General features: G+C 41.0%; 2 protein-coding genes across 2 annotated transcripts; both read right to left on the reverse strand.

The window, feature by feature from the left end:
* Positions 1 to 590: 590 nt before the first annotated feature.
* Positions 591 to 10,080, reverse strand: LOC139300176 (transmembrane protein 184B). Its single transcript, XM_070923185.1, has 8 exons — positions 9,998 to 10,080; positions 7,662 to 7,827; positions 4,538 to 4,628; positions 4,316 to 4,391; positions 3,750 to 3,841; positions 2,957 to 3,126; positions 2,559 to 2,753; positions 591 to 1,440 (listed from the first exon to the last, which is right to left on the reverse strand). The coding sequence occupies exons 1-8, from the start codon at positions 10,064 to 10,066 to the stop codon at positions 1,211 to 1,213; spliced, it is 1,089 nt and encodes a 362-aa protein (XP_070779286.1). The 5' UTR covers positions 10,067 to 10,080; the 3' UTR covers positions 591 to 1,210.
* A 3,148-nt stretch (positions 10,081 to 13,228) lies between these two features.
* Positions 13,229 to 23,520, reverse strand: LOC139299780 (casein kinase I). The gene is made up of 11 exons (XM_070922681.1): positions 23,382 to 23,520; positions 20,629 to 20,719; positions 20,280 to 20,390; positions 19,959 to 20,107; positions 18,987 to 19,215; positions 17,237 to 17,407; positions 16,750 to 16,898; positions 16,434 to 16,629; positions 16,161 to 16,300; positions 15,183 to 15,250; positions 13,229 to 15,078 (listed from the first exon to the last, which is right to left on the reverse strand). The coding sequence occupies exons 2-10, from the start codon at positions 20,702 to 20,704 to the stop codon at positions 15,218 to 15,220; spliced, it is 1,254 nt and encodes a 417-aa protein (XP_070778782.1). The 5' UTR covers positions 20,705 to 20,719; positions 23,382 to 23,520; the 3' UTR covers positions 13,229 to 15,078; positions 15,183 to 15,217.
* Between the last annotated feature and the right edge of the window lie 402 nt (positions 23,521 to 23,922).

The following is a 23,922-nucleotide window of genomic DNA, read 5'->3' on the forward strand; positions in this document are numbered from 1 at the left end:
TTCCAGATGTGTGTCCAGTCAAATTTAAAGCCTTGTTTGCACTGACACATCTTTGCATGGCCTTATCTGTCTGTAATCTGACTCACTTACTTCTACTATTGCAATGATGCCGTTATAAACAATACCAGCAGAGGCAGGCCTGATGTGTGCTACATGTAATGCCCTTAATTATGGGATTACAATCCACAGCACATCACAGCTGGGCCGGCTCTGCAGGGAAGCGTTGCGTCTTCAGTAATCTGTAATCTGTGTGTGTGTTGTCCTTCTGTCCGTCTCCCTGCCCACACTGAAATCTCTCCTACAGCTGTCCCCTCAGTGCTCCACAACAATAACATTGTGTGAGGAGCCCAAATCAGGCCAACAGCCAGAGTCATACAATTACACTTTTGAGTCACTGAACCCACAACAAAATGAAAACAAACACAGAATATCTAAAACATTTCCGGAATAACAATTTTCCAACAAGCTAGTCTTTAAATGAGTTATACCTTCAAGGTCATACAACATTTAAATAAAAAAATTATTTGTGATTAAAATTCTTATATATTAAAATGAAGCCCGGCAATTCAAAGGCTCCTTACTTTTGCTCGCTAAATCTTAAGACAGTGTGTCTCATTAACGGGAGAACAGGGTACTGCTCCCTCTATTTGGCAATGTTTCCGTAAGAGGCAGAGTTGGCAGAGGGGTGAGGGGGAGTATGGACTGAGAATCAATATAAAACTAAAAGATGAAGGCCATGTGTTTCAGATGAAGATGGCACTTATTTGCTCTAGCTTACACCAGGCACAGTTATTTGTACCAATCCATATTCAATGGATGAATATCGATATGGTATTTCTATCAGTGATAGCCTCTATGACATCAACAAAAATGACAACTTGACCAGTTAATAAACCTAAAGTCTAAACATCTTGACTTCTCTTCCCCCTAACTATATTTGCAACAACTTCTCCATCCTCCTCATGCTCCCTCTTGTCCTACTGTACCAATTCTTTCCTCTTTTTCCTTGTAAAAACACCCAATCCCTTCCTACAGTCTGTTAACCATAATTTCATCTTGTCTGACATGAATCAGATCTTTTGTTGTCTAAATGAGAACAAAAAGGAAACATAATCTTCCTTGTTAAGGTAGCAACAAAAGATCTGATTTGTCTCACATAGTTGATATATGGGCTACAGGGGTATAGTGAGCCTCTGAGTGTGTGTGAGTCTCAGAATTCGTCGTCAGAGCTGAGCAACAGGGTCTTTTCATTGTCCCCGCGGGTGCTGAGGTTACTGTGGCTGCGGGAGAGGGGTGGCCCCCCACTTCGCTCCAGTGTGGACTGCTGGGTGTACTGCTGATAAGCTGGGGAGAAGTTATGGATGGCATCCTGGACCATGTCCCCTGGATTCATGGTCTCCTTCAGGCTGCTGGAGATGCTCTTCATTGGGGCACAGCGACCTGGAGTGAGGGAGGAAGGTCTGAATATTAATAGAGAGACACAGAGCAGGTTGGATGGGGAGGGAGATGTGAAAGGGACAGATGAGTGAGAAAAATAGAGAAACTATGTTTCTATCCAGTATATATAAGTAATTTTTTGAAATGTTGCCACAAAATATAACTTTTCAAAATGTAATCAGCACGATGCAATAAATAAATATTTTTCCTGAATGCCATAGACATGCAGATTATATAATAAAGCAACAATGAGTATGAAATTTGTGGAGGTCAAGATGAATGCACATTTGAACATTTTATGACATATCAAAAGATACTTGTCAGACAATAAAGCTAGGCAGGTGATGTCATGATTTAACATCAGTTTACATTAATGAGTTACATTGCTTCAGTTGTTATTGCCTACATTTGTTTCTCAACGCAAAAGTTTTTCTGCAGAGAGAGAGAATAAGAGGGGACCACTGAGTCTGGGTGGGAACATAGACTACACAAAACTGTGCTGAGAGAAATGAAAGGGCAAAATGTACACTGACAGCAAAATCAAAATAAGAAAACAAAAAAAGACAGCCATAGACCCATGATTTTAAATGTATCAACTGAATTCATGCTGAACCAAAAACAATGTTAAAGTAATAGACATTCAACCACAATTAAACACTAAAAAGGAAACAAAAGGCACTGTAATGGGGGCAAACATACAGAACTGTTGGTGACGAAACACAGCTAACAACAGACCTACCGTACTGTCCATAGATAGGAAATGAGCCTTTCAGTGCAGCACAGTGAAGAAGAGAGGAAAAAAGGAAAGGGAGACAAAGAGAAGAAAGAACAAGAACAGTCAAAATGAAAATGAAGGACAGAAAACAGAGCAGAAGAAAAGAGAAAGATGAGAAGAGTGTCAAAGACAGGAATCAAGTACAAAGGCTGGGACACAAAGAGTGAGGTCAGATCAGTTCTGCAAGACTGCAGAAACCTCAGAGCCTTCAGAGCAAACAGAGTATAATTATAATATATATACACTGTAACATACAATATACATACACTATCAACACATTTTACTTTACTTTTCCAAACTCAAGCCCATCAGAATCAGAACAGACACGCACACCCACTTCCCTTACCATATGAGTCCAGTCTTTTATCCATGTAGACCTTGTAAGTAAAGGCATGTCGCAAAGCAACGGCAGCAAAGAACATCTCAATGCAGATGATGAAGTTTTGGTAACCAGCAGCAACTGTTCCCTCGCCCACAGAGAAGTCAGCCGAGCTGATCTGAGGGATGGCTCCGCACTTCTCCAGGATGGCCAGCAGCATCCCTGAATCATACAAAGAGAGACCGAGTGAGAAAACAGAATTCATAAACAGAAGATAGGCACAAAACAAAGTTTTCATCTGCAAATTTTATGAAAATTTCCACCTCTTCTTCTGATTCTGTTCTTTTATTAAAAAAACTAAAATGGCAGCAGCAAAAACACGAAAAGAAACAAATTAATTTATGAATGACACAAAGTCTTCTTACCTTGCCAGAAGGAGAGAAAGATGACGGACTTAACCATAAAGAACTTGAGCACGGGGTTGTATGGGACAAGCAGTTCACGTGTGGCAAAGTAGAAGAGGAAGAGAGCGTAGAGCGACAGACTGACAGAGAAGTTGTAGATAATGGTCACATACAGGTAGCCACTAGCCACACTGGGGGAGAGAGACACAGAAAAAAGAATGTGCATTAGCTATGACACACACGGCAAATGTATAAGCGAGGAAACAAAGAAACTGGGACCATTGAAATTAAGCATCAAAGGACATAAAACTGATTTATAATCAACTTTAAGCTACTCAAGGCAAGTTCATGTGGGAAATTTTCATTTGGGCAAATAGTTAAAACCATTAGGGTTCTGGGGAAGCTGCAGCTCTTCCTTCCTTGTGAAGGATGACATAAATATGCACATTTAAGTCCATAAGTTCATAAGTGTATTAAAAGATGGAGATTTGGACTGTAGAGCAGCACTCTTGACATTTTTTATACAGGCCCTCAGGATTTTGGACTAATGAGCTAAGAACTGCACAGTACAGATAACTAGAGACTTACATTTATATCTTTTAAAAATGATTACTCATTCCAGATATGAATTCTCTGCATTCAGAAGGTAGGTTCAATGCTGCTCAGCCATTATGGTCTGAAAAGACTTTTGGCTGAAGTTGGCCAGAGTCTACAGTAGTGTGACACTACACAGCAAATCAGAATACAAGTAAACACTGCTCAGGGAGATGTCCATGCTGTGAATGACTGTGGGCAGGTTGTTGTAGGAACATACTTAAAGTCTCCATCTCTGTATTTCCCAAAGGCCTGAAGGATGACAGTGATCACTGCCATCAGGGGTTTCACCACACAGAACTGGAGAGTTGCCTGAGGAAGCAGGTGAGAGTGAGAGTGAGGGGAAGTAAGTGAGAGTGAGAGTGAGAGAGTGAGAGGAGGGGAAGTAAATGCCAGGTCAATAAAAACAGCAATGCCACATCAGTTTGTTTCAATCCATGCACATTAAGGAAATATTTATGATATTAATATTAAACCAATGACTCAATCAGTGTCTGCTGAGCCTACTGAGAATTAACACACAATTTGCATCTTTATGTTTTGTAAAGTGCATTTGAGTGTCTAAAAAAGACATGACAGTTACTCTGTTGGGATAAAACAGTAATTCAAACAAGCCTTAATCCTCTCATACTGTATGGAAATGAATACACATGTAAATATCATATTGAATTTGTAGTAAACATGTAGACATGTAGATAATACATGCATTAACACAGTGGACTATTGTGTTCATCTATCCGTAAAACACGACACTAAAATAAAGTTGGAACACCCTTTGATTGGTACCTGTTTGCAAAATCTGAGGAAACCAATGGAGTACGTCTTGCCCCACAGACAACAGGTCCCATACATACAGCTTGACCTAAAGTGAAGTTCAGGTTCATACAGGTCAAAAGTGTTGGAAACATATGCAGGCTATTTTAACACGAAATTACTAAAGTCATTGTTTATACCAGAAAGAAAGAGAATGGAACAAAAAAGAGGAAGTAGGGAGCAAACAAGGCTTACTCGATAGGTTTCCCTCTGATCTCAGCCATGATGGCGCTCTCTCCTCCCAGATACTCATAACACAGACTCAAGAAGTTGTAGATGACAAAGGCTGCAGAATGACACACATAGAAAAAAATGTTACTGATTTTTTTCAGGGTGACCACTGGTGTCAGTAAAACCACTGCAAGACTCTATTACACAGCCATAAACTATTTATATTTTAAATTATCCAGAAACTATCTGAAATTATCCAGAAATTATCCACCTTATCCAGAAATTACATATCATATCAGGGATGAACCAATCCTGATTCAAGAGCAACTTCCTCTAGCAGGTAAAAATATGATGCTGCTTCTGGCTCCACAATGGTTGGAGGAGAAACCACCTGCCTGCATTTATACTAAAGTTCTGACAAAAATATCATGTCAAAGTTGCTGATGTGGGTTTGGAAACACTGGTTATTTCACAGCCTCCAAAAACATATTGATGCATGATACCTTTTGCAGCAGTCAGTCAACTGTCATAATTACAGTTACGTTTTGCTGATTTCATTACAGAGCTGCTGAGCTTGCCCTTTCAAGGCAGAGTGGTGAGTCATCCTCATCAGCAGGCTTAGAAGTGATTGGGTGTGGTGTTGTGGGTGAGGTATAAGCCTAAGCATAATTGTAAGGTATAGCTCTCTAGTGCCTTGAGCAGAAGTGGACCAGTGTGATAATGGGACGCCTGTGTTGAAGACTGCAAACACTGAAGAAAGCACATGGTCGTGTCACACTGCCACAACAGTGTCACATAATACAAATGGTTCAGAGAAACATTACAGATCTTATACAAGGGAACGACACACATTCAAGGGTACGATAGTCCCTCATGTAATGCGTTACATAACTACTACTAATAAAGATCAAGATAAGATATAAGATAAAAATCTTATTCTAACATGTGATGTTTTGTGTTATTCTTCCACAGCTTCATGGGCCTAAATGCGAAGCTGCAACAGGTGCGTCTCTAATCCCTTCTATCCACTGGTTGGATCTGACAGGTAATCAACCTAATCAATGCAGCAAGCCACACTGGTTACGTTTGCAGTAACCTGACAGATCTCAGATGGGGGCCGAGCCTGGACAGATTTCTTTTATTTATTATCATTATTATAATTATTTGTTGGCTATTCTGTAAACACACATAATTTAATGGACATTTTGCTGAGAAGTAACATACAATTGAAATAAACCTGACTGGATTGCATACTCTTTCCAGCAATTAGAGTCCCTGAGTGAGCAGAATGTTTTATCATCTGTTGCCCCAGGTGTTCTCAGGCTAATTTAAGCGTAATCCACAGACACCCGCTCCCCACTGCCACAGCTCTCTTTGCTGTTGAAAGTGGCTGAGGTTAAAAGTAAGCCTGTGATTGCAGCACACTAACAACCCCTGCCAGAACACAGTCAACACAGCGCTGCCTTTGTTGCACAACTACACATACAGTATTTTTTCACTCTAAAATGTACTTTCACTGCTTTTAGCTTGAAAAGGACTGGCAGTATGAAGGATGAAAATAATTTGACCATGCATTTTGAGCACATAAATATCCAAGAGTGTTAATAATAATAAGAGCAACAACACGTCTTTGTCACTAATCTAGATCCTTAATTGTGGAGATAAAGCTCACCATGTCAATACTGTGCCCTATTAAAGCTAATTGTCTGTCACTTCATCACATCAAATAGCATAAACAGTAACATCTGCATTCTGCATCTATGTTCTGCATTCTGATATACACTCCAAAAGAGAGGTAAGGGGAGGTTTAGTACTTAAAAGTACATCTTTAACAGAAGTACCATAACAGGCACATAATGGGCCCCAGATGTGCATCTTTTTATCAAACATAAAGGTACATAGCATTTGTGCAATTGTGTAGCAATTCAGCCAGAACTAAAGGTACATTTGTGTATATGCACTCTGTTGGAAGAGGAACACATACTCTTAAACCAGCAGCTGAGTGAGATGAGCTTGTGTGTGTGTGTGTGTGTGTGTGTGTGTGTGTGTGTGTGTGCGTCTGTCTGAGAAGCAGACTGACAGCATGAAAACGATTCAAAATGCTGTGTGTATATTTTACTTGCAGTAGATGGCACTAATTGTGTCTATATGAACAGCAGAAGTAATAAACCGTGTGTCTGTCTCTACATTTAACAATATATTGCCCTTCTCTCAGCTAACAGGTAGGTAGGTAGCTTCCACTGCCCATAGCAGCCTTGCACATAACATGCTACTTTTAGTGTGTGCAACTAAACATTGTTTTAAGAATCAATTAATCTGTCAATTCTGCTTTTGATGAATCCATTAATTGTTTCGTCTATAAGATGTCAGAAAATACTAGTACAAGTAATACAAGTTCTGAATCCAAGGTGATGTCTTTAAATTGATTATTAAATTAAACTGATCCAACCAACAGATCCAAAAGTATTCAATTTGCAATGATACAAAGAGAGAAAATCAGCAAATCCTCACAATTGAGAAGCTTCAACCAGCTGATATTTGGCATCTTTGCCTTCCTGTAGATGAACTAATAGTTTCAGCACTACAACAATGTTCAGGCAATTACCCTAATAAAGCACATGTGATGATGGAGTAACCATTATATGTAACCACTATACATTATATTATAACCATTATTCTTGTTTTATTCTCTAATTCTACATGAATACTTTGAGAAATTCCAGTGACAGCCGATGCATTATAGGCTGGTGAGATAAAGAACAAGCTTACGATTTATCTGCTCAAGTGAAATGTCTTTTAAAAGTCTTCTCAAGGATTTGCTCGTTTTCATACAGTTGCTAGGAAACAGGTTTCCCCTCCCCTGCAATCCCAAGAGGCCATGGAGACATGAGAACAAAGATGGCAACCTTTGTAAATGAAGACTCTGCAAAGGCCATCTGCCACTGGTGTATCACAACACATACATTCTAATATCCTTATTTCTACTGGGAGTCAAAAGACACGTTGGAACACAAAACACTCACTCCCACAGCTGTGGTGAATACTGGCCTTCTGTTTTCCTGCCAAATATGGCATCATATAATCCAGCCTGCAGCAGAAAATGCTAGTGTACCAGTTCATTGCACTGTGTCTGTCTCTATACACTCACCTTCATAGCAGTCTCGGACTGTGTCAAAGTACACATAATACTCCTCATTGGTGAAAAAAAGAAGGCTGAGCCAGGAGTCGAAGGCATAGATGGGGACTATGAAGAGGATCCTAACTATGTGCCTCTGCTCATTTGGAGAGCTGTAGTAGCGTAGGTGCATGTAGATCTAAAAAGGAGAGAAAGAAAAGAGGTGAAAAAAAGAATCCATCAAAATAGATAAAGTGATAAAGTCAGATATCTAAGATCATACTTGAAAGACATCATTATATAACCAGGAATTAGCAATGTAAATAACACGAGTGCCTGTACTTGTATGCTTTAGCTAGTCAAAAGCAAATTATCTATTCTACAGCAGAATTCACATTATTTCTGTTATCTTTGGTGCACAGATGAGTCACTCCCAGAGCCTGAAACTGAGGCAGATCTGACATCTGATGTCATCAGACATCATATACTGTCCCAGTTGGTAATAATTATATGTCCATATGTGTGGATGGTGACTGAATGCAGCATGTTCTTTAGAGTACTTTGGAGTATGACCATATTTTTGGACCAGCACTACAAAAACAGCAGGTTTTAACTACACTTTTAACTCAGTCAGCTTTCCATACTGAATCATTTGGACTCTGCAATAGAGCTGCTCATGCTAGAAATACTGCATAAGCTAAAAGTGAATTTAAATAATCACAGGAGGGAGAGAAAAACAAGAAAATACACTGGAACAGAGGCATAGGTGCAGAAACACACGCATATGAGAACATCTGTATTTACACAAACATGCATGTAAAAACATGTAGATATACTGTATATGGGTTTTACGAGTAAAGAAGGAAAATGTTTTTTTATGAAATTTCCATCAACTGTCACAAATTTGTCACTGTGAATCAGTACCTTGGATTGTCTTTTGCTGAAGTTCACATGAAAAGCTACTTAAAAATGTTTGTGTTGGTTGATGAACAGCAGATTGGCAGGATACATGATACAAAACCTTTACACCATGGATTTTTTACATTTTTGAAACAGCAACACATCTTTTTCACATTACAAAAGGAGATAGGAAAAGATACTGTGAGGGAATATTCAACATAGTGGGAAAATGGGTTAACTGAAACTAAATGCCGCCTTGTGAAACCTGTATGTGCGTTCTCATCAGGCTCTAGTCTGTCTGTACAGGTCAGAATACAACCAGTATACATTTGCCTAAGTCATATACTCGAGTACTGTGTGTCTGAAAGGTGTATGTGGTGTGCGTGCACTGACACAAGGGGTTGTTTTGGGTAATTGATACTGGGCTTTAATCACTCCTATTGAGAGCAACAGACGACAGGAGGAACAGGGTGGGCCTTTGTCACCAGCAACTCTGTCTGCTTCATCCGGCTCCTTTCCACTTACACAATGTTCCACCTATCACCTTTCCTGGCTGTAAACAGACACACACCTTTGGTAAAATAACAAACAGTGGGGGACAACACTCCGCACAGGACGAGACAGGGTTGTTGCTAGGTGACCCTCCCCCCTCTTCTGCACACACACACACCCATCCCCTGCTCTTTCAAGTTGAGCCAGGAGCACCTGTTGCCAGCGTGACAGAGGCTCTTCTTTAACCCTGTATGTGAAGAGCAGCAGCAAACAATGGAGGACAAATCATTAACCTAAGCCTCAAGGTACAATAGATTTCGCTTACATATAAGAGACGCTTAGTAAATACTTCACTGTAACATGACTGACACAAACAAGGAAACCTATGCACTGTACTGCACCAATCTGCACCACTAACACTAAACACCTCCATTCTCCAGAGACACTATTCTGAACTATTAAAAACACAGTTACCTAAAATATGTCCCTTTATAACTTATAACATTATCCACCCCTAGTTGATATTCTCTAAACCTAATGTACATCCTTCTATAGGCTACAGGTCAGCAGCACACACTGAGGTCTTGCCATACTTCCCCTTTGGCTAGGCTACCTGAGGTATTTGTCACATTTCAGGGATTTCAGGGGGCACGCATTTGAAATTGTTTCTAATGCAAACAAATTACATAAATATCCGGATCCAGACTGATGATAGTGCACATATCCTCCTGTGTCATTTCAATAAGACCACAGCATTGGCAACTGAGTGTCCGGCTGTATATGGCAACAGCAAAAAAAATATTTTTAACTCATGAATGTATTATTCTAACTTGACCTCCTCGACAATATTTTACCCTCTCACCGGTGCTGTTGTTGGACAAAACAACTAGTGTGGAGACAGAAACTGAAACCTTGAAGTAGGGTTAGTTTGACCACTAAATCATCTGCAAACTCCAAATGTCAGGCTCTCTCCTTACCTGGTGACATGTGATCAGAAGAGCTGTCCAAACAAAAAAACCTGATATAGTTTGGGCAGTGGAGGTCATGAGGAAAATTGGCTCTTCTGGTGTGACCACTGGGGCTTCTGGTATCCAAGAGGCGTTGGATCCTTGTGGGGCCACAGTGGCCGGGGGCCCTGGGGCGAAGCCGACAGGAGGGTCATTCCCCAGCCTCTCTGGCAGGGTTATGTCTCGCCGCCAAAGTTGATTCATCTGCATAAGGAAAGGGTGTAGATGAGACTTGACGCTCTTTCTGTAATACAAACTTATTTAGCCTAGACAATGTAAATAAGTAGAAGCTATGGTCAACAACAGTCATCTGCACAACCTCACATTCCAGGTCATAAAGCCTGAGTGAAACACTGTAATGTGTAAATGCATCTCAACAGGCCTGCACAGTTTAAGACCTAAATCTCAAGCCAACATCTGCTGATGTTAGAATGAGAAAACGAAAAATATGCAGAACAGAGCAAAGTAGGACACTGCACAGAATTACAGTGCAACCGAGATTGTGTGGATTGACAGATGAAGCCAGATCAAAAACAGAGGAAGTGAAAAGAGGTGGCATAAGGTAGGTGGGTGAGGAGAGGCTGATAAAGAGTGTAAAAACCACACACGCCAACACAAGGGGGTGGGGGGCAGAGCCTGAATCACTCAAACACAGCGAATCAGTGTGACAGCAATGAGCTGAAGGCTGCTGACCCAATTTCTCCCCTTCTTTTTCTCTGTGCTTTACTGAGGGCAGGAAGAAGTGTAGTGTAGCTAGAAATGGCGCTAAACACAAACATATTTCTTCAGAGTAATGAAACACCTTTCCACAAATTAGCACCAAAGTACAGACTGAACAGAAGGATAGATAAAGGTGTTCTTAACAGTTTCTGTTCTACTCTACAAATCTTTGTTTTATGAAAAGGTAGATATTATGTCACCTGAGTAGTAGCTGGGAAAGATGGGAGGTATTGAGTCAAAAAGGGTTCAAAACCCGCTGAATTTTCTTCATTATGTTTGTACTGTATCAACCCAGATGCTTACGCTGCATTTGTGCCACATCGGCAGAATGGGAAGATATGGCATCCATTGGAAAGTACCTCAAAATTTCCATAGTGATTTATAAGAAGTGAAAATAAGACAAGTGGTGCGTGTCACATAATTATGAAGCACTGATTTGGACAAATGAAAACAAGACAGGCCAAACTGGAGCTTGCAACATCAAAAGCATGCAGAAAGATGCTCCATGTGCCTCCCTTGTTATCCAATCATTGCAGATATCGGAGTACTGTCATCCCTCCAACCAGTGTCTTGGTGTGGATTCCAGGAAGGCGATAATCTAATCATTCACAGTGAAAACTAATTTCACTATGACTTTCAAACCCCCCTGTGCACCAGCTAAATATAGGCGCTCAACGTGGTCATGGATGACTCATGCTGCCAAAGCCTCAATCAGCTTGTGGCAATGCAGTAACTAGGAACACATGAGTGTGTCACACACACTAAAATATGTTTAACTATTCATGCAAAGAAACTGTGGGAAAATCAATTTAGGACAGAACAGAAAATTCAACTTTCTGCATACATGGACTGTATTTTTTAGCAGAAATACCAGAAATACATAGACAGAATATGAATTTACTGTGTTTCAACATGCTGATATTTGGGATATCTGGGCAATATATCCCTCTATCTTTAATTATTTCATATAATTTATTACAAAGTAATAGTTAAACTTCTCACACACTGATTTCTGATACAGCAGACAGTTCAAATATCCAAACAGAGGAGATGAACTACATACTGATATTGGGGGACGGTCTTACCATTTATCATGCCACCATGCCTAATGAATAATACTAGTAGTCTGAAAATGGACTCTAATTATTTAATTACCTGCCATGATTGGATGCATGTAAACCAGTCAAAACTTATTGAAAATAAATAAATAAAAAATGTACGACGAGCACAAGCACCAGCTTGCACCTACAACAACAAAGCTCGATGCTTCCCAGTGGGCCACAGACAAGAGAGAAAGGCAACTCATCAATCCTGCTGACTGCACCCATGAGTAGGTTTCAAAACATGCATTGTACTTTGACCTCAATCGAATCAGCAGTCTTTGTGACAGGCCATCATAAGTCCTAAGGCTAGGAGAGCTGCCTGAAACACATACTGTAAAGCATCCGGCCATTGAGGCTGTGTTCAATCAGAGGCACTGACGACCACAGGGCTACTTAGCAGTGACCACAACTCATTTCAACCGTTCTACGTGTAGCTATAACAAATCCCACAAAGAACGAGGAAGCAGGTTTCTCAGCTTTCATCCTTCTGAACAGTCTGCACATAGTCGTGGTGCATTTTAGAGAAAGGGTGACATATTTAATGAAAATTCAGCCGGGGAAATGTCTACCTCAGCACTGCTAATTTTGATTATGTATTGAAACGTCTGCGAGTTAATAAAAACACACTAAGCTCAAAAAATGGTCGCTGTTGTTCAGTGCTCGCGACTCCATCCCGCTGCGTTACTTACCTCCCTCTGCAGTTGTTTGATCTGCGCTGGTTTGAATCAAAGCTTCAATTTAGCTCATCATCTCAAGTCGATTGCAAACCTTTTGGAGTACAAAAAGTTAATTGGTCAAGGGCTAACATTCAGACGACAAACAGCCACTTATCTAATCACAGCATCTTTGTTTGAACCACGGAAACTTGCCTCTTTTTCTAAAGCTGGAGAGTGTCGGCAGCTGAGCGTTAACTACAACGAGCTCTGCTAGCTAACGTTAGCTAGCCTTTCTAGCCTGGCGTTAGCTTGCTGTTGCTTCTCCCCGTAAAGTCAAAACAAAGCAAATAAATAGAACACGCTTTTAAGAAGCGACACACTCAATTACAATATTAAAATGTCTAAGAAAAACAACTAGGTTTATCTTGCCATTTTCCATCCTCAGCTGATGAACTAGACACCGTTATTTCATCCACATCACCATCGGCAGTTCAGGCACTGTACCACCAACAGCTGCCAGAAAAAAAAAACTCAGTTGTTGGCGCATGCGTATTTACGCTTTCTATTTCTCGAGTCTTCGCCATTGAACATGATGCATCTTTGTACAGGCTAGACTGCACTGCATGTGCTGTGGTCTCCAAAAAAAAAATTATTAACGACAAACACCACCTTAAAAATACGCAGAAGTTAGGGAAAGAAGAGCAAGAAAGATCAGCACAAACTTGTGAGCAACGTTATTCATTTTTATTACTTCATAAAATATACACAAATACTGTTGTAAATAAAGTGTGTTAAAGAACTGTACAAGTTATCAGTACACAATACATAAAGTGAAATCCTCATCACCTCAGCCTCTTCTATACCATACCCAACCCAACAGTTACAATGCCACTGGGTCATGGTGGCCTGTACAAAGGTAATTACACACACAGTACACTGCTATTTACACATCCCTGCAATTGCATCAGTTGTTTTCTTTTGAATGACATCATCAAGGTTGCTGGAGGTTCAAATCCAAAGGTGACATCAAACTTTAGCATATCATTTTTGCAGAAAGAATATTGAAAGCCCTATGTATTAGATAAGGTGGACAACCTTTGAAGCATAAGAACAGAGGAACTAACGGGAAAGGCAAAAAAACAAACAAACAGGTAAGCTACTTCTAATAAGTTACACGAAGATGAAATGAAACCAAAATAGGAATAAAAACGACAAAGTTATTTCAGACAAATAAAAAATAGTTTAACATAAATAGCAGAGAAATTAGATAAAAACGAACTGCACACAAACAAAGACAAAATTCATCTTAGCAGGGAGTCATTGCATCTCTCTAACACTCACACTCGCTCATGCACAATATAAATGTTGGATGACCCAGCTGGCAAAGTAACAGTAGCCCATCCCACAATTTAGTACTTTAAATACCTAAAATTCTGAACCCAACCCCAATTTGTCGTTAGTATGCATTTTTCTACTTTACACCTTAAAACAAATAACCACATTTTGGCTTTACATAGAAATAAAAAAATATTTACAGTGAAGTAAACATAAAAAAAAAAATCATTGGACGTCCCATCCCCTTAAGAATCATCCCTAACTACCCACTCACATATGACCTCCAATAACAAAGGAATAAAAAAGGTAACATTAAGAACTATCATAAAAATTGCAGCCACTATTTGTTAGCCAAAACGGGCAGCTATGGTCTCTGGTCAAATACACTGAAAATTTCCTGAGGAGTTTCCCTCAAGACTTGGAGTGTGTCTTTGCAATATCTATGGTCATTCTTCACCTTACCCACTCACATTAAAAACCAACAAAAACACGCAAGTCAAAACAGGCAAAATAAGGGGTGGTGGAGGTTTTGGTGGCAGAGTTTTGAGGGAGAGTAAATCATCACAACATGGATGAAGGGCAAGCAAGCACCAATTGCTACTTCACCAGAAACATTACTCTACAACAGCTAAAACATCACTTACTTATCCTTTTCAAAGTTACCTTTCTTTTTGTCTACTACCCTCACCTACCTCTCCCCATTTCATCATCTTTCAGCTGTTATTTCTCTCCAAAAAGCAAAGAAAGGAAACTCATAACAAGCTCCAATTTAAGATAAAAGAGGCGACATTCACTGAAATGTTGTTTTTTGTGGTGTTAAAAATGAAAGATAAATCTTTACTAAGCCTATATCAATCACGAAGTTGACCTTTGACAAGAAACATGCGTGTGTCCCCGATACCTCTTTGCTCCTTTGATGCCAACAGTTCTTCACATTTGCCAGATAGAAGGTACTGAGGGAATGTTTTGAGGAGTGGAGCAGGTATGCGCAACCATGGAGCAACAATGGTGTAGGACTGTCATTCATTTGCTTTTTGTACTGTGGTGGTGGTCCACGGTTCAGCAAAAGGGGTTCATGAAAGAGTGCATGTTGGATACTGTCATGTAGTTTCCTGGATCCTTTAAAGATTTACTGTCCTTTTCCAGAGATCCATGTGTCCACTGGCAATCATCTTTTCATAAGACAAGGTAAAAATAAAAGGAAAATAAACCGGAGCGATGAATATACTTTGCAGCCCTGCAACAACAAATGGAGTGATAGTCATTAGAGAGGGCAGCGTATTGGTAAGTGATTTATTTCTGCATTCAGCATGTGAATAAATGAGTGAAATAAGACCTCACCTGTCAGTTTCATGTGCATGCAGAGCTAAAGAATTCTACTTCCCCATGTGCTCAAATGGCACGCTGACCTGCAAAAAGAAACAGAATAAAGACTCAGGAATTAGCAGTCTAGCTCTCTCTCTCACCTTTAGTATATTATTATGACTACTATATATGGTTTTAGAACAGTGTTATCCAAGTTAAAAAGTTGCTGTCCATTTAAGTTGTGGAGTTGAATCTGGTTTCAAAGGCCATGTGCTCGAGTACAGAGTCAAAACTACAAAAATGTTTCTTTAACAATACTTACATACTGCAATGTATGTACGGTATAATAGCCATGCAGCAAATACTACATTTGTTAAGCTTGTTTTACACACTTTTGTAACCATGTCAAAGAAGTGCTGACTTAATTCTAGTGTCTTTTTTGAGGCCTTAGTTTGTGGTGCTGTTGTACTGGTTTGGATTTTATTGCATAAGAGTTCCTGTTATTTTATCATCATCATCATCTCATTTACTATACCTAAATTGTGGGTGGAAGAAGGGCTGGGTGTTTCCCTTTAAGTCTATATTGACATTGTTAAGATATTTTCACATCAAAATATTGTGTCTCACAATTTACAACTTTAACTGAACATCACATTAGGTCTACCTGAAATTGAATACCTCAGCAAACCGCTACAAATTGAAAAAAGACAATGCCGTCATAACTGTTCATTCAGTCCATATCACCCACACCTAGAGAAAGTCAGTCTTTGTTAGCCAAACTTTGTAGCTGCAGATGAGTCACATCACTCAAAAAGATAACCCATGTCCTCAACTATAAGCTTGAGGAGCTGTGATTTTATTGGAAGTCCTGCTGTATGTAAAATGATAGACTGCTGGATCATTCTTTGCATTGTCCACTTCAACACACGGCATTCTCATAAATGAATGTTTTTCCCCCATTAATGCAGTGTGTGTCACATGGCTGACTAAAAGGAGCTGTGAGTGTTTTCTCACCTGTGATGTGGAAATTCGGGATTGGTCGTGACGGGCTGTGAGGTCAGAGGACGATACGTTGGCAGGAGCCCCACGGTGAAGCCGCATGCTCACCTTCCTCTCCCTTTCAGCACGAGAAATTGCGCGAGGCGACGTGTTCCCTGAAATTATGTGTAAAATTGAGAACCGACCACATTTCGAGCAAATATTTTTTTTAAATCCATTGCAATGCACCATAGCATCATTCTGTTATTAAATGAAAGATAGTTTGAGACTATTTAGCAGAACACTCACCAGACTGCTGGACCCGTGAGGCAGGGTTAGAGATGGCCTGCTCTGGCCCGTTCCTGACTCGGTTGCCAGCTCCAGGGTTGGGACCTGGGGGGAGGCCCCGTGATGCCGACCCCCTGGGGGCTCCTCCGATCCGGTCATCCCTCTCATCTCCCGTTCTCCTCTCCCGATCCCCATCCTCGGTTGTCCGACTGGCCCCCTGATAGATGAGATCCACCACATTAAAGCTTTTCCATTAACAAAACATAGCTTTAAATTAGCCAAAACAAACAAACAAACACAAAAGTACTTCAGTTAGACACACTTTATGTAAACTTACAAATTTGAGCATGTTCCAGTCAAAAACATAATCATAGGAGAAACCCTGACGGTGGAAAAGATTTCTGAAGAGCTGTCGTAGGTAAGAGTAGTCTGGCTTGTCATCAAAACGGAGTGAACGGCAAAAATTCAGGTATGTGGAGAACTCAGCTGTAGGAGAATAAATAACAAGCAGAACAGTAATGAGGAGAAACTCATATATACACACAACATTAACAGCAAGCAAAACACAAAAACACTGAACACTGTTAAGCTTTGCCTACAGTGATTCGGAAACATTTGCATTGTTTTTTCCCCCATTAAAAAGGGTTTGGATCAAGCATAAAAGGACAGAGGGTGTTGCATGTTGTGCACATTGTAAAGCTATATAAATAAAATGGACTTGACTGGTGTTCAATTCCATACTAAGAAAACCCCAAAGTGTAGATGCAGATAATTTCAGAAATACAGGTATGTAGCTGCCCCCAACACACAGAAACATCACTTACAGGGGTATCCTTTGCAAAGAACCTCGATGGGCGTGGACATTTTCTTCTCACTGATTCGTTCATACTTCTGTCTCTTGGTAGCGGCCTTGAGGCCCTGCCAGGGGAGGGAGCCCAGGTTGAAGTACATGAGGACATAGCCGAGAGACTCCAGGTCATCACGTCTGGACTGCTCTGTGGACAGAAAGTGTGAGTGCATACAAATATATTTTACTTGGGATGACTAAAGTTGGAAAACTCAAAGAAAGATGCAAGTAACTGGTTGTGTCATGCGTGGCTCATGTATTTTATTCAGTATCTGTGGGTTACTGATACTTAAGTGTGGAAGATAATAGTAAGGTAATGTGAGGTCACTTTTTGCATTAGGTGCGGGCAGTTTCCACTGCACAATGGCCATCACCGAGAATGATTTCCCTGACATCGTAACAAAAACAAAATAATCATGTGGCACATCTTACTGAGAAACCTGTGTAGCCTGTTAATTAGACTACACTTGAAAGTGCGGTTTGTTTATTCAAAGCAAACAAAATCACTTCCTGAACAGAGTGTGTGGTTAAGTGGAAGACAACACTTACTGCCATTACTAGTTGATTAAGTTTCACATTCAATGCATCCTTTAAAAGTTAAAAACTACAACTCCTAAAAATGACTTAAATTATTTTAGACTTGATCAGAAATATCATCTTCTATCACTCTCACTTAAATGTTTGTCCATCCAGTAGATATCTAACAAAAAGTCAATGATATCTGACCAAAATACGAGGTAAATAACTTGCTGGCTGCAGCTGTTCAGCTACTACACAACGAGATGGGGAATGTGTTAACCGTATAAAAATGCTCTGCAGAATGTCTTAGAGAGCATTACACTGAAATGACAATGCCACAGCAGGGTTGTTTTCAATCCCAGACAACATTTCCTTATTTTTCTCTCTCATGAACCCTCTTCCCTCACATTCTCTGTATGATCTGATAGGGTGTGTATAAACAAAAAGACTATGCAGAGAGGAGGAACGTCCAAAATAAAACAGTGGAAGGAGGAGAGGGGGAGTCAATGAGGAACAACAGTTTAAGGAATGTACAGCTAGAATGGTCTTCCTGGCTGAAAAAGGTTAAGCACCAGTAAGAACCCCAGATTTAAAAAACACTAAAATATTCAGAGACTATTATTGCGTTCTGACACAGACACAAAAGCATGGTGATAAGGGATGTGACAGATTTTTGGTTCAGTTCCGAAGACAACTGTTGATGGGGAAAATCTGGCACGTAGTACAGTGCATGACACCACCAGGCTAGGGATGAATGTCATGCAGAGGAAGAGATCATGAGTCAGGTCTGATGAATCACATTTAACGTGGTCTTAAGAGGCAGCTGTCAAAGTGGAGCGAGGTTGTGACCCTGATGGAGCAGAATTTTCATAAGCCCCATGACTAGGGCTACCCATCACTGGGACCACACCATTATGAATGCTCTTGTCGATACAATGAAATGTGACTCTTTATCGACACCATGGAGCGAGACATCAAGATAGTGAAGTGGCAGTGGCATACTTGAACCTCTCCTCCATGGCAGTAATACATAGAATGTAAACAAACGTGAATCATAACAAACATGAATCACGACAATTCTAACATAGGCTTTATAGAAAGCATCATCACGCAGGGCTATATCAGAACTGCCTGACAGTATGTGTGTGAATTACAGGGTCACATATCACAATAATCCGGCTTGTGCATATGCTCCAAGTGTAACTTACCAATTCCAAGATGCGTGTTGATGGAGGCGTAGCGTGCTGTGCCAGTCAGGTTCTTGTTCTCCCTGTAAGGGATGTGCTGGTGTGTGCGGGCATCACGGTACTTTTTGGCCAGGCCAAAGTCAATGATGTACACCAGGTTACCCTTCTTGCCAAGCCCCATCAGGAAGTTGTCAGGCTTGACATCCCGATGGATGAAATTCTTGGAGTGGATGTACTCAATGCGACTAATCTAAAGAAGATAGGTGAGACAAGGAGTGGCGAAATTGTCAGGTTCTGTAGCACACAACAGAAAATACTTTCGTACGCAGAAAGGATACATTGGGGGGCTTCATGGTGACATGAATACATAACCACAAGGTCACATTATCACAGTGTTATTCCTGTCAGGCCAGCACTTTCCTCGTTTTGTTTTCTAATAAAGTTTTAGTCACTAAGCAGTAGTAGGTGCACTCAATACATCAATAACTTGAGCAAACTAAGGCAAAAAGGAGAACAAGGGAGGACAACAGGAAATATGAAGACACGGGAAGGTGATGACCTCAGGCTATAAGTGGAGAGTCAAACACCCATATAGAGGACTGGCACAGCAACTTGGCTGCAGTTAGAACAAAAGGTGAGATGAGTTGTGTGAGAGAGCTACGCATGAAATGAAATGAAATATCTAGGCCAGCACAGTCTAAGAAGAGGCCAGAATTACAAAGTACACTGGATGCACAAGAGTAGTGGAGACCAAAACATCTACAATCTTTAAAGAAGTGTTAGGGGAATCATGTGCAGTGTTTATATATAGAGCGTGCACCAACAAATAAAAATCAAGTAGGTCATGCACATGACATAGTGGGATCATAAATATTAGGTCTCTGTATTCTACTCGTAAACAGAACTGTTTCACACGGTGGGATCTAACTGAGGGGATAGTGAAACTGTCCCAATTCTAATGCCCCTGAATTAACATGAGGGTTTGTGTCATACCATCTGGTCTGCCAAAAGCAGGACAGTCTTTAGGCTGAACTTCCGGGAGCAAAAGTTGAAAAGGTCCTCCAGACTGGGACCAAGCAGCTCCATTACCATCACGTTGTAGTCTCCCTCTGCACCACACCACTTTATTGATGGAATACCCACTAGAATACACACATACACAGTCAGCATAAAGTCCGTTAAACCTGTTATTAGTGGTACACCTACAATTCATATTATTTGCCAAGTAACACATTGTACATCAAATACAAACATTTTTATAGGGAATGCTTGAAAAATCTTGCCATGCGTGTCAAAGCTATATTCATTCCTTACCTCCTCCTTGCATCATCTTGTAGAACTTGCTTTCAATGTGCAACTGTGGGTGTTTGGTCTTCACACATTCCAGCTTGATGGCTACCTCCTCACCGGTGGCAATGTTGGCACCTGAGGAGACACACAAAAATACAACCACAACTGTAAGAGCCATGGCAATTGCGGCAGTACCAGGCCAATGACGGATGAATATGGAGGAAAATCAGGTTTGGTGCCCAGAAGGGGGGGGGGGGGGCATACAGTATGAAGAGAGGGACTGTCCAGAAACTAATGTGGAAAGAACCTCAACAGAGGGGACACATGGAAAGTTGGGTAAGTCATGCAAAAAAAAGTGTGTGTTTACACTTACCAAGGTAAATGTCACCAAAGGAACCACTCCCTATCTTTCGCCCGAGCCGGTACTTGTTCCCCACTCTCAGCTCCATGGTTGCAACTCGTCACTGTCACCAACAGACAAAAACAGATGATTATAAGAAAGCAAACGGACACATAACACCATTCTAGCTCATCTGGGCTGCACCTCTTTTCTCTCACCACTAACTCTGAAACATTATAGGATGAGCTACTGTGCAACTCAACTGAACACAGGACGATTTCCTCAACTTTTCCAACTGGTAGAATGAGAGAAGGTAAACATTAAGAGTCAGTCCACTGCTCACATGATGATCCGTCAATCCCAGACGCACTGAACTAACCACGTGTTTGTGTGAGAATGTTGCCTGTGCAGGGCTAGTTGATCAGCAAACAGCTGTCTGACCTCCAGACACACACGATTAAGGTGGCTGGGGGGGGGGGGGGGGGGGGGGGGGGTTGCCATGAGTTGAGCAAAAAGCAGGGAAGGGAGGAGAAAGAAATACAGCAAAATGAGTGCCAAAATGAGTGGAAATGAAGTGCATCTTCTGAGCTGAACTGCACGTGATGCTGGGGCAGGATCATAATTTATTTAGTACTTGCTCTACCACGCCACATTGTGCAGCCACTGCAAAAGCAAGACTAAGCTCTCCACTTTTCTGTGCTAGCACTGCCAAGGGAGGGAAGGCATGGAGCAGTCGCGGAGCGCTGGCTGGCTTTATCTGTGTCAAGGCCCTCAGACAATTCTGTGCAATGAACTTCAGAAAGGCAAAGTGCTGCAGAGAATGTATCAGCGCAGAGCATCATTTATCAAAGAGATTTCCTTCCTCACCAGCAATTTGGGAACACTATGTAAACAAACTGTGCCCTTTATAGCAACAGTGGACTGTCGTTTCAAATGTAGCACTGCTGCATCTTCAAATAACACTTCCAGTCACGTCCCCTATTGACAATTTAACAAGGCAACATATGACATAGACCGTATCATCTTTACAGATTGCTGCCCTCCACATCCCCTATAGAAAACATGAAATAGTCTCATGACAACTCATGAGAAGTTGCAAAACAAAGCATTCTCATACAACCTCACTTTCGCGGGCATGCCAACTCAAGTAAGCAGAACAGTCATCAATTCTTCAGGACTAGTCCATCCAGAGCCTCCTTTATCAACATAAATTATCCCAGAAGTTACTTTGCTTGATTGTAAGCAGTGGGATTTAAAAAAGAGCCGCAGGCACCAGCTCTTTTCCAAAACTACAGTACTTTCACAGTGATGATGGCTGACATTGTTAAAAGGATTTAAACAAAACAACTTGCATTGCACGGTCCTCATTTCCAGTGAAAACATCAACTGAACCAACATACTGTAAGATGTAGCATGTGATGGAGGCAGATGGATTTGGGTTAATAAAGGGTTAGGTTTCATTACACCAAGAGGGTGTCTCATGTGCTGCAGCCAGGGGCTCGATTTAGGGAGCAACATTAATCACAAGGCTACACTGTAAGTGCTATTGATTAATTACTTGGTACAGGAACAGTGACACCCAATTTTAAATCGCAGTGTCCATATGGTTTTTATTTGCATAAACCCTCTAAAATTCTAAAAAGGGAGAACTTGATATTGCAAAGACACGTATAGTGAAAACGTAGCAGCAATGTGAAGAACGCATTATTTGATGTTTCAAAGGCGGCCTGGGTGATGTGTAATGAGTGGAATTTGCCTATCCCACTGTACCTGGAAAAAGCACCATGTGCTATTATGGTAGTAATGGTCAACAGGACAGCGGATTGGTTAAAAATGCTCCAGTACACTTATGCTGGTTAGGAGTCTTCGTGGTAGTTTGAGGTAGGGTGTCCTGAGTAGGTGGTATACTGTGGTAAAACGATTTCTAAATCATTGAAATCACATTAATCCCAGACGTGAAATAACTATCTATTTCATATGTAATCAGTCAGACCCACTCATGTACAATGTGCCCTACATGGAAGTGACAAAATAGGTCCTCTTTGAGAGAGAAAACAAGTGTCAGAGAACCAAAGCCAGAGGATTTCACAGTCACATGAAAAACAGAGCACTGCTACGCCTCTCACACTCAGGCAGCTGTCACTCCACAATCAGCCCCTGTGTCACAGACTCGACACTAAATGCATGCACTAATATAACCCCAACTTGCAAAATTACAGTTTAATCATTTGTTTTTAACGGTAATGGCAGGTGTCAGGCTACGTTGCTCTTTCCTGGTTGCAGTTTCACGAGAAGCAAGTCAGTTGTGATTTACGCGACGAGGGCTAAATATTTGCTATAACTCACATTACATTTAATAAAATCCAACCGCGATGATGTTTTAAAACACCCGTTTCTATAATCTACAAACGCTTTGAGTAACGTTAGACAAAAAAAAATACCAACCGACAGCATTTACGTTAGCGTTAGTTAACTGTTAACGTTAGCTGCTTAGAGTAACGTTAAGCTAGTGGAAATACGTTAACCGAACCCGTGATACGTAACGTTACTGCACCATGGTTCTTCAAAATTAAATTAAGCTGGAAATGTGTATATCGCACTTTGCCACATTTTGTATCATACTTATAACCGCACCCATCTATGTACTGGACTAGCCTGTGTAGATAGCCATCCCTACAACTCGCCCCCTCCCCCTCTCCTGTAAGCCGTGAATACTAGACTCTGATTCGGCCGAATCAGGCCTCTTTTCCCCCTTGGTTTCTCTGGTTCCCCGACCCACCACTCACCCGATATTGGGTTCGTCCGAGAACTGGTTCAGTGGAGGTTCTGATCCGATGGTTGTCAGTCGGACAGGGGCTTGGGCAGAGGAGGATGGGAGCGGATTCTGGCGGCTCTCATACCCCCAGCTCTTAGCTCTGTCGTCGGTTGCACTCCCTGTTGATAGTCCCTAAGAAGCTCCAGCAGCACAAGCGGCCGTTCTCCACTCGAGTCTGTCTCCCCCTCTCGTTACTTAACATCGCGCCCGTTCACAACGTCGATGATGTCATTCTCTGGATGTCAGGGCACAGTCATTAAAGGCAAACGTCACACATAGACTGCTCCTTCTTCCATAAATTTGACCATTCATTAATTACCCCGTTTCTTTCTGTATTCAGAAAAGACAATGCTGATTGCAAATTGAATCCGGTCGTATTGGTTGTGTTTATCAACACATATATGATGTTATATAAGTAAATAATCACAAAAATGATTATCATCATAATTGTATTTTTCCTGTGATCAATTAAGTTTATCTATCAGCTAGTACATACCAAGCATCTTCTAGAT

The sequence above is a fragment of the Enoplosus armatus genome, chromosome 17 (genome assembly GCF_043641665.1).
Source record: "Enoplosus armatus isolate fEnoArm2 chromosome 17, fEnoArm2.hap1, whole genome shotgun sequence".
Classification (NCBI taxonomy): Eukaryota; Metazoa; Chordata; class Actinopteri; order Centrarchiformes; family Enoplosidae; genus Enoplosus; species Enoplosus armatus.

Excerpts from the sequence above, each read along its gene's own strand:
- LOC139300176 (XM_070923185.1), bottom strand. The coding sequence starts at position 10,066 with ATGACCTCCACTGCCCAAACTATATCAGGTTTTTTTGTTTGGACAGCT. Across the intron at positions 4,629-7,661 it reads AGTCCGAGACTGCTATGAAG|CCTTTGTCATCTACAACTTC; the intron begins GTGAGTGTATAG and ends GTCATTCTGCAG. Across the intron at positions 2,754-2,956 it reads CTTTCTCTCCTTCTGGCAAG|GGATGCTGCTGGCCATCCTG; the intron begins GTAAGAAGACTT and ends TGTATGATTCAG.
- LOC139299780 (XM_070922681.1), bottom strand. The coding sequence starts at position 20,704 with ATGGAGCTGAGAGTGGGGAACAAGTACCGGCTCGGGCGAAAGATAGGG. Across the intron at positions 20,108-20,279 it reads CAAGATGATGCAAGGAGGAG|TGGGTATTCCATCAATAAAG; the intron begins GTAAGGAATGAA and ends TGTGTATTCTAG. Across the intron at positions 15,251-16,160 it reads CCCGAATTTCCACATCACAG|GTCAGCGTGCCATTTGAGCA; the intron begins GTGAGAAAACAC and ends TTCTTTTTGCAG.